Below are 11,029 nucleotides of genomic sequence, written 5' to 3' on the forward strand. Positions count from 1 at the left end.
ATAATTGGCTTATTGTATCACTTTTTATATCTAAATTATATATCCATTTCAAATTTATCTTTGTATAGGATGTGAGATGTATACCTAGTTACATTATACTATTTTCTAATTCTGTCTGCAATTTTTGTCAAATGGTCAAAAAGTCATATATTCTTATCCCAGAAGCTAAAGTATTTGGTTTCATCAACCAATAAATTATTGCAGCTATTTATAATTGTTTCTCATGAACCTCCATTGATCCACCACTCTATTTCCTAGCCAGAACCAAACAGTTATGATAACTGTTGTCTTATAATATAGTTATAAGGTTAGGCCACCTTCCTTTGTATTTTTCATTAATTCCCCCTTGATAATCTTGATATTTTTTTGTTCTTACAAATATATTTTTATTATTTTTTTGTTTCTATAAAAATTTGTAGTTTTGCTATTTTAGTAGATTAATTTAGGTAGAATTTCCATTTTTTTACTTTAATTCTGCCTACCCATGTGCAATTTATATTTTCCCACTTGCTGAGATCTGAATTTATTTGTATGAAAAAGTGTTTTTTAACTGTATTCTTATAGGTTCTGGCTTTTGTCTTGGCAGGTAGTCTCCCAAATATTTTATATTGTCTACAGTTATTTTGAATGGAATTTCTAACTCTTGCTGCTGGACTTTGCTGAAACTATAGAGAAAGACTAATGATTTGGGTGGGTTTATTTCATATCCTATGACTTTGCTAAATTTGTAAATCATTTTAAGTAGTTTTTTCATTGATTATTTAGGATGTTCTAAGTATATTATCATATCATCTGTGAAAACTGATAGTTTTGTTTCTTCTTTGCCTATTTTGATTCCCTTAATGTATTTTTCTTTTTTTATTAAAGCTAATATTTGTTACAATACTGAATAATAGCATTGTAATGGGCATCATTGTTACACTTATGATTTTCATTGAGAATGCATTTAGTTTATACCCATTTTATATAATGCTTGCTTATGGTATTAAAAAATCATATATTTCTATGTTCTCTAGTATTTTAATATCAACAAGTGCTAAATTTTGTCAAAAGCTTTTCCAGCATCTATTGAAATAATCATGTGATTCCTGTTAGTTTTATTATTGATATGATTGATATTTTGATTGTTTTCCTAATATTGAATGAGTTCTACATTTCTGGTACCAGTCCCATCTGGTCATACTGTATTATCCTGATGATCAATTGATGTATTCTTTTTGCTAGGATTTTATTTAAAATTTTTTCATCGATATTCATTGCATTTTTTACTCTGGTTTAGATATTGGAACCATATTTGTTTCATACAATGAATTTGATAGGACTCCTTCACTTGTTTTTTTCCTAATATTTTATAAAGAATTGGAATTAATTGTTTTTAAATCTTTACTGTCTATATCTTTCTATAACTCATTAAGAATTTGGATGCTATACCATTGAATGTACATATATTTAGTGATGAATTTACTTCATTGTATTTGGCACCTTTTTGGCATGATGTAGCTTCCTTTTTCATTCATTTCAATTAGATCTAGCTTTGCTTTTGTTTTGTCTGTGATCATGAGTGCTATTTCTATGGATTTTTTTTTTACATTATCTGAAGCATAATATATTCTGCTCCAGAACTTTACCTTCAGTCTGTATGTGTATTTCTTAAAAGCATTTTTTGTTTTGTTTTGTTTTGTTTGGGCTTTTTTTAGGTTTTTGCAAGGCAAATGGGGTTAAGTGGCTTGCCCAAGGCCACACAGTTAAAAGCATTTTTTGTAAACAACAAATTTTAGGATTCTGGTCTTTTATCTACTCTGCTATCCAATTCCATTTTATGGAAGAGTTCATATCATTCATATTCACAGTTATGATTAAACAAATAACTCTCTATTTCCCTTCATCATGATTTCCTCATTTGTATTTTTCTCTCTTTTTCCATCATTTCCCTTCTCACCAATGTTTTGTTTCTCATCACTATTTCCCTAAACATTCACTCTCTACAGGCCTCCCACTTTTCTTTCTCCTTTCTTTCTCTTTACCTAGTAGGTCCTTTGTACTCCTTTATATGATGTAACTTACTCCATTCTGCCTCTCCCTTTCCTTTTTTTCCCAGTACAATTCTTTTTATGCCTTGAGTTTTTTATATCATCACAAAATCAACTTATGCCCACACCTTCTATCTAAGTATAATTCTTCTAATAGAAATAGAATTCTCAAATGTTATATCATCTTCCTGATAAACAGTTTCAACTTATAGTATATTTTTTCTTTCTTGTTCACCTTTGTTCACCTTTCTTTGTTCACCTTTTAATGCACCTCTTGAATCTCATATTTGAATATTTTTCTATTCAGCTCTGATCTTTTCTTCAGGAAAGTTTGAAAGTCTTCCTTTTCACTGAATGTTTATCTTTTTCCCTGAGAGAATATGCTCAGTCTTGCAAGATATTTGATTTTTTATCATAATCCAAGCTCCTTTGCTCTATGGAATATCATATTTCAGGTCCTTAGATCCCTTAATGTTGAAGCTACCAAGTCCTGTGTAATCTTGACTGTGCCTTCTTGGTATTTGAATTGTTTCTGTCTGACTTCCTGCAATATTTTCTTCTTGACCTGATAATTCTGGAATTTGGCTACAATATTCTTTGGCATTTTCATTTGGGGATTCCTTTCAGGAGGTGATATGGTGGATTCTTTCAATGAATATTTTAACCTCTGGTTCTAATATCTCAAGGCAGTTTTCCTTGGTGATTTCTTTAAGATGTTCAGTCTCTTATTTTGATCATAATAGTCCAATAAACTCTCATTCTTCATCTGATTTGACAACTTTCACTTACTATCTGTTTAAATGACATTGGTAATGTTGTTGATCTTCTCTCAGTCAATGGAAAGATGCCTTTCAGTTCCATCAAGTGGAACTTGTTCACACTTCATAGAGTGGTAGCAAAATGAAAACACTTTGTCGCACCTAGGACATTATTATCTTGTTGTGTCTGCTACCTTCCCTTTGTTTCTGTGTTCACATCCTCCAACCTGGAGATAAATCTATTAATTAATTTTTGGGTAGAATGGAATGAATCCTCTCCTGCACCAGATCTATACATTGGTAACCTGTGTGAAACTAAGGGAACAGGGAATTATTTTCCCCATTTCATGGAGACATAGATCCAAGCTATATTTAAACTATATTCTGAGATTTCAAAGAGGAACATTGTGTAGGAACAACACACACAAAAGAAAGTGTCACAGGAGAGCATCCTCCAGATTAGCTCTTGTTCACATAAATGTATCTTTGTGCTTCTGAACAACAGATTAAATAAGAAATATGTAGTCACACTCATTTTAGTCAGCACCCTCATGATAATCATGAACATCCAAGATCTCATTGAAGGTGAGAAAATAATTCATTTAGTTGGAATTGGTCTTCGAGGTCATTGAGTCCAACCCTCTCAATTTTACAAATCAAGAAAATTAAAGAAAGTAAATGACTTCCTCAAGGGTCAAATATCTAGTAAGTATGTAAGGCAAGATTCAAATTCAGATAAGGATTAAGTTATATCCTGAAGAATAACTGAGCCCTACATGGAACTTATACAAAAATTGACCATGTACTAGGACATAAAAACCTAATGATCAACTGCAGAAAGGCAGAAATAGTGAATACATCTTTCTCAGATCACAATGCAATAAAAGTCATATGCAATACTGGGCCAAGGAGATATAGACCCAGAGCAAATTGGAAACTGAATAACCTCATCTTAAAAAATGAGTGGACCAAAAAACAAATTATAGAAAGAATTAACCATTTTATCCTAGATAATGATAATAATGAAACAACATACCAAAACCTATGGGATTCATTCAAAGCAACTCTCAGGGGATAGATTATAGCTCTAAATGCTTATATGAATAAATTGGAGAAAGAGGATATCAATGAACTAAACATGCAACTAAAAAAATTAGAGAAAGAACAAATCAAAAATCCCCAATCAAATACCAAATTAGAAATTTTAAAAATTAAAGGAGAAATTAATAAAATTGAAAGCAAAAAAACTATTGAATTAATAAATAAAACCAAAAGTTGGTATTATGAAAAAACCAATAAAATTGATAAACCTCTCATTAATTTGATTAAAACAAAGAAAGAAGAAAACCAAATTGCTAGTATTATGAATGAAAAAGGTAAACTCACCACCAATGAGGAAGAAATTAAAGTAATAATTCCAAATTATTTTACCCAAATTTATGCCAATAAATTTGATAATCTAAGTGAAATGGATGAATATTTACAAAAATATAAGTTGCCCAGGTTAAATGAAGAAGAGATTAAATACCTGAACAACCCTATCTCAGAAAAAGAAATTCAACAAGCCATTATTGAACTCCCTAAAAAAAAATCTCCAGGGCCTGATGGATTCACAAGTGAATTCTACCAAACATTTAAGGAACAATTGGTTCCAAACCTATATAAACTCTTTGGAAAAATAGGGAAAGATGGAACTCTGCCTAACTCTTTCTATGAAACCAATATGGTACTGTTACCTAAACCAGGAAGAGTTAAAACAGAGAAAGAAAATTAAAGACCTATTTCCCTGATGAATACAGATGCAAAAATCCTAAATAAAATCTTAGCAAAACGACTACAACAAGTCATCACTAGGATAATACATTATGATCAAGTAGGATTTATTCCAGGAATGCAGGGTTGGTTCAATATTAGGAAAACTGTTAGTATACTCAATTATATCAATAACAAACCTATCAGAAACCATATGATCATATCAATAGATGCTGGAAAAGCTTTTGACAAAATACAACATCCATTCCTATTAAAAACACTAGAGAGTGTAGGAATAATTGGACTGTTCCTTAAAATAATTAGCAGTATCTATCTGAAACCATCAACAAGCATTATACTCAATGGGGAGAGGCTAGAGGCATTCCCAATAAGATCAGGGGTGAAACAAGGGTGCCCATTATCACCACTACTATTCAATATTGTATTAGAAATGTTAGCATCAGCAATTAGAGAAGAAAAAGAAATTAAAGGAATTAGAATTGGGAAGGAAGAGACAAAACTCTCACTATTCGCAGATGACATGATGGTCTACATAGAGAATCCCAAGAAATCATCTAAAAAACTACTGGAAACAATTAGCAATTTTAGCAAAGTTGCAGGTGATAAAATAAACCCCCATAAATACTCAACTTTCCTATATATGACTAGCAAGAAACAGCAGGAAGAGCTAGAAAGAGAAATTCCATTCAAAGTAACCTCAGACAGTGTAAAATACTTGGGAGTCTATTTGCCAAGACAGACTCAGAATCTTTTTGAAAACAATTATAAAACACTTTTCACACAAATTAAATCAGATTTAAATAACTGGGCAAACATCAACTGCTCATGGATAGGTAGAGCTAATATAATAAAAATGACAATTCTACCAAAACTGAACTATCTGTTTAGTGCCCTACCAATCAAACTTCCTAAAATTACTTTAATGAGTTAGAAAAAATTGTAAGTAGCTTCATATGGAGAAATAAAAAGTCAAGAATTGCCAGGAGCTTAATGAAAAAAATGCAAATGAAGGTGGCTTAGCACTACCTGATCTAAAATTATATTATAAAGCATCAGTCATCAAAACTGTTTGGTATTGGCTAAGAAATAGAGTGGTGGACCAGTGGAATAGACTAGGTGTAAAAGCAGGAGAGGATTATAGAAATCTGCTGTTTGATAAACCCAAAGAGTAAGGCCACTGGGATAAAAACTCCCTCTATGATAAAAACTGCTGGGATAATTGGAAGTTAGTATGGAAGAAACTTAGATTAGACCAACACCTCACACCCTTTACCAAGATAAGATCCAAATGGTTACAGGACATAGACATAAAAAAACAATACTATAAGAAAATTTGAAGATCAAGGACTAGTCTACCTGTCAGATCTATGGAAAGGGGAACAGTTTATGACTAAGGAAGAGTTGGAGAACATCACTGCAAACCAATTAGATGATTTTGATTATATTAAATTAAAAAAGTTTTTACACAGATAAAACCAATGTAATCAAGATCAAAAGAAAAGTAGTAAATTGGGAAACAATCTTTACAACTAATGATTCTGACAAAGGACTCATTTCTAAAATATACAGAGAACTGAGTCATATTTTTAAAACAAAAAGCCATTCCCCAATTGACAAATGGTCAAAGGATATGCAAAGGCAATTTACAGATGAGGAGATCAAAGCAATCCATAATCATATGGAAAAAAAATGCTCTAAATCATTAATTATTAGAGAAATGCAAATTAAAGCTGAGGTACCACCTCACACCTCTCAGATTGGCCAGTATGACCAGGAAGGATAATGATCATTGTTGGAAGGGATGTGGGAAATCTGGGACACTATTATACTGTTGGTGGAGCTGTGAATTCATCCAACCCTTCTGGAGAGCTATTTGGAACTATTCCCAAAGGGCAACAAAAATGTGCATACCCTTTGACCCAGCAATACCACTACTGGGTCTATACCCTGAAGAGATGAGGAAAAAGGGTAAAAACATTACTTGTACAAAAATATTTATAGCAGCCCTGTTTGTGGTGGCAAAGAATTGGAAATCCTGTAAATGTCCTTCAATTGGGGAATGGTTTAGCAAACTGTGGTATATGTATGTCATGGAATACTATTGTTCTATTAGAAACCAGGAGGGATGGGATTTCATGGAAACCTGGAGGGATTTGCTTGAACTGATTCTGAGTGAGATGAGCAGAACCAGAAAAACACTGTACACCCTAACAGCAACATGGGAGTGATGTTCAACCTTGAAGGACTTGTTCATTCCATCAGCACAACAATTGGGAACAATTTTAGGCTGTCTGCAAAGGAGAGTACCGTCTGTATCCAGATAAGGAGCTGTGGAGTTTGAACAAAGTACAAGGACTATTCCCTTTAATTCAGAAAAAAAAAACCCAGATGTCTTATTGTTTGATCTGGTTACCTCTGAGAATTCTGTTCTCTTTAAGGATATGATTTCTCTCTCATCACACCCAACTTGGATCAAGGTACAACATGGAAACAAAGTAAAGACTGAGGGAGTGCTATCTATGGGGTGGGGGGAGGGAAGCAAGATTGGGGGAAAATTGTAAAACTCAAATAATATCTTTAATAAAAATTTTTTAAAAAATTAAAAAAAAATAAAAATTAAAAAAAGCTAGAGATAGGCTGCAAAAAAAAAAAAAGAATAACTGAGCCCAAAGGATAGGAGAAAGATTGTGAAATCAGTGTGCTTTTTCCACCTCAGATATAGTAGAAAGGACCAGAATTTGACTTTGAATTACTTAAAACAGTCCATCCCAGACCCAGATACTACAATATATCTTATAGACCATACTCAGTTCAGCTTGAGAGAACTATGTTCTCAAACTAGATAGAGAAGAAGCTATTCTCCAAATTTTGATTTGATTCAGCAGTGCCCCTTATGGTGCTCAACAAAATAACAGAAATACAAAAGTCAAGACCAACAATCAATACTTTTAATCTCAATGGGTATAACAATCTAATTTAATTCATCTTGATTCTATTGTTCACATTCTCTGATGAAAGGAGGAATCAGACCCAAAGATTGGGCAAAGTAACCATGAAGCCATTCTCCTCATAATTCAGGTTCCTCCAGTTTAAGACATTGCCGCAGGAACATTTCTCCTTCATCTCAATGGGTGGAAGCACATAATCCCACATACACACATTTCCAATCTCCCCAACAAAGGACTGATTTATATCAAATGAACCCCCATAGGAATCCTGATCTTGCCCCAGAATGATCTTTGCATTTGCATTCAAGGTGTATCCTACTTTCAAAACCTGACGCACCAGTGGTTTTGCATTAATCCATAAAACAGCAACCCCTGAGGCTGATTCCCAAGTGACACAGATATGCTCTGGATTATGAGAATTCTCAGATACTGGGAAAGTTATCTCTTCTCCCCCAATAGTCAAACTATACTGTCTAATATTGTCCTTGAAGAGGAGGATTTCATTGTCAACATCTTGAGTGGCATAGGAGAACACAGAATAGCCACGCATCAGTTCTGTGTAGGTCCACAGGCACAGAGTGAAGTTCTGTAGACGTGTATTCAGCAGTGGAATCAGGGTCACATAGGAATCTTGTGATGGTTTTGGAAACAGGAACACCTTCTTCCAGAGATCTGTGGATAAAGAATTATATGAAGAAAGAATTGCCTTATGTTTTCTTCTATGCTACTTTCCATATGATAGGGCTATTAGATTCACAAAAAAGTACAAAATAAACTCCTTGAAGTAGGGACTGCTTCTTTTTTAAATCATTGTATCTGTGATATCTTGTAAAATGACTTAAGAATAGTTCTCAATAAATATTTAATCAATTCAGCTGAATAGAAACTAGGCTTGGATTCATACACACACACACACACACACACACACACACACACACACAGAGTAAGATGAAGAAAATGTAGCACAGAGAAGTTAAATGCCTTCTATAGGATTAAATAATAGAAATTGTTTGAAGCAGGATTTTAATTCAGATGAATTCTCCAGAGTCTCCTCCAAAGTGGTTGAAACCAAGGATTAGGGACAGACCTCTAAGACTAATCTATTTTTTTCATCTCAGTTGTAGCAATTAGATCAGAATTTTGGCTATATGCATACATACATACACATATACGAACATGCATACATATGAATGTACATTATAAAGATGCATACATTAATATGTATATATGTACAAAATGTTGGGGCAATAGTTATTAGCCAAGGAAGAAAGAAGAGTCTAATTCACTAAGTAATGAATAAATGAATCTAGATTACTGTGAATGTGACACTATGTCTACTTTGTCCATGTATCTATCCTTTACTAATTTCACAACTTATGACCTGCTACCTTCCCCATCCCCCCAGTGCAATTCTATCCAAGATGTGGATAATAGAACACAGTAACTTCCCCAAGTCACTCTAATAGAAGAAAAAGGGGGGAGGTAGTAATTGGCATAATGCCAGTTACCAAAAATACCAGAATAGCTTGGTTATGACTGAAGAACCAGATGAAGTCTACTACTTCCTCATTAGTCAAGGTTGATCACAGAGGAATCTCCTTGGATTCAGAACTAAAAACTAAGTTGGACCAGAAAGGAATTTGAAATTTGGAATTGGGTCAGTCAGTCAACAAGCATTCATTAAGTCTCTTCTATATTATAAGCACTCTGTTAAATGCTGGAATACAAAAAAAGAAAAAGCCAAAATAAAATTCTGCTTTTAAGAAGATTAGTGGTGGAGACAATATTCAAACAATTATGTACAAACAAGATATATAAATGATAAAAATGGGAATAATCAACAGATGATATTGGGAGGCAGAGTTAAATTGGATGCTTTTATAGAGCTATTGTCTCAAAATGCATGGTCTATCTATAAGACTACTCTTCAAATCTAGATTCTAATCTAGATTCTCTGCTTGACCTGTCCCTCTAATAAGTAGTTCATTTTCCATATTCACACTTAATTGTAAACCAACTTTAGTCACACTGGTAACATCTGACCTGAGTATCTGGTTTCTATGAATAATTTATTTCTTAGGGAAATAAGAGGAGAAGTAGATTATGCTAACTTAATAAGGAGTCAGAGATTCTCAACAATTGACAGCAGAATAAAAAATGAAGGCAAGGAGGGAACCCCTATGTTATCTCAGAGAAAAAAATAGAAGAGAGTCATTAAAGTTCTTCCATAGGAAGATATGATTGGGACAGGAATGCTAAAAAGACAGTCAGGAGTCAAACTCCCTATACGCTCTGGAGAAGCAAAGATGTCTATATATCTGTAGTGTTCCTTCATATAGCAAGTTGAGATTGAATTAGATCAGGTCATCCTACAGTTAAGATTAAGGCAGCTATATGACCCATTGGATACGATACTGGACTTGGAGTAAGGAAGACTCAATTTCCCAAGTTCATTTCTGGCATCAAACATGCCTTAACTGTATGACCCTGTATAAATCACTTGACCCTTTTTTGTCTTGGGTCATTCATCTATAAAAAGAATTGGAGAAGAAAATGGCAAACCACACCAGTAATTTTATGAAGAAAATCCCAATGAAATCACAGAGTTAGATGATAAGACTGAAAACAACTAAAAATAACAAAAAGTTCAGATTAAATAATTTTATGATTTTATGATAGCTTTTCTTAATAAAGGCCCTAATTATTTCTCTTTCCTCAAAACTTCCCTGCTTTGGAACCATCTTATTTTTCTAGCTTGTTTTCTTTCATTGTCATGTACACCAACCTCTCCTAACTTGTGTCCATCTCAATTTTAGTGGGTCAGGGACCCACTAAGGGAGACCCCCAAACCAATAAATGATTTTCTACCTGTACAAGCCATAACTCCTGAGAGGGTAATGAGGAACAAGGTCCACTGTAATTGCTTTTCCATCTCTTCCTCCTGAAGTTTCTCAGGATAGCAACTGATCCAAAAGAGAGGTGGTAGAGTTACCTCCTACTTAGCTCTTCAAGAACAGTGCCTATTCCTCAGTCAAGAAAGATTATTTATACTGCCAGATTTTGTCTTATAAATTGGTAAATATTTACTTTACAAGGAAATTGGACAGAAATGTTTTATTTCCTCCTTCTTACCTTAACATTCTTTCCACCTGTCCTATTTTGTTCTGATTAATCATCTGCACATAAGTTTTTCTAACACCTAGTAGTTGTGTAACCCTGGGTCAATCAACAGTGAGGATATTTGCATTTCTTATCTCACAAGATGGTTCTGAGAAGTGTTTCATCACCTTTACCAAGCTTTATAAAAGACAATTTGGTACTAGTTAATTCCTGATTATACTTCATATTATCACCAGGTAAACCCATTTTTGGTTTCCTCCTCCCACCTTCATATTTTCTTTCACCATATCTCACCCTCTACTGATGCTAGGTCATTACAAAAGACTGCAAGATCAAATAGAAGTCCCTATTTGAAGGACATTTACTTGATTTCCAATTCTTTGCCACCACAAACGGGGCT

At 33.6% G+C, this 11,029-nt stretch overlaps 1 protein-coding gene across 1 annotated transcript; it reads right to left on the minus strand.

The window, feature by feature from the left end:
• Positions 1-7,585: 7,585 nt before the first annotated feature.
• On the minus strand, positions 7,586-10,441 carry LOC141511995 (mucosal pentraxin-like). The gene is made up of 2 exons (XM_074220927.1): positions 10,378-10,441; positions 7,586-8,181 (listed from the first exon to the last, which is right to left on the minus strand). Exons 1-2 carry the CDS (start codon positions 10,439-10,441, stop codon positions 7,586-7,588), a joined length of 660 nt encoding a protein of 219 aa, XP_074077028.1.
• Positions 10,442-11,029: the final 588 nt, after the last annotated feature.

This window comes from Macrotis lagotis, chromosome 2 (genome assembly GCF_037893015.1).
Source record: "Macrotis lagotis isolate mMagLag1 chromosome 2, bilby.v1.9.chrom.fasta, whole genome shotgun sequence".
NCBI classification, from domain to species: Eukaryota; Metazoa; Chordata; class Mammalia; order Peramelemorphia; family Peramelidae; genus Macrotis; species Macrotis lagotis.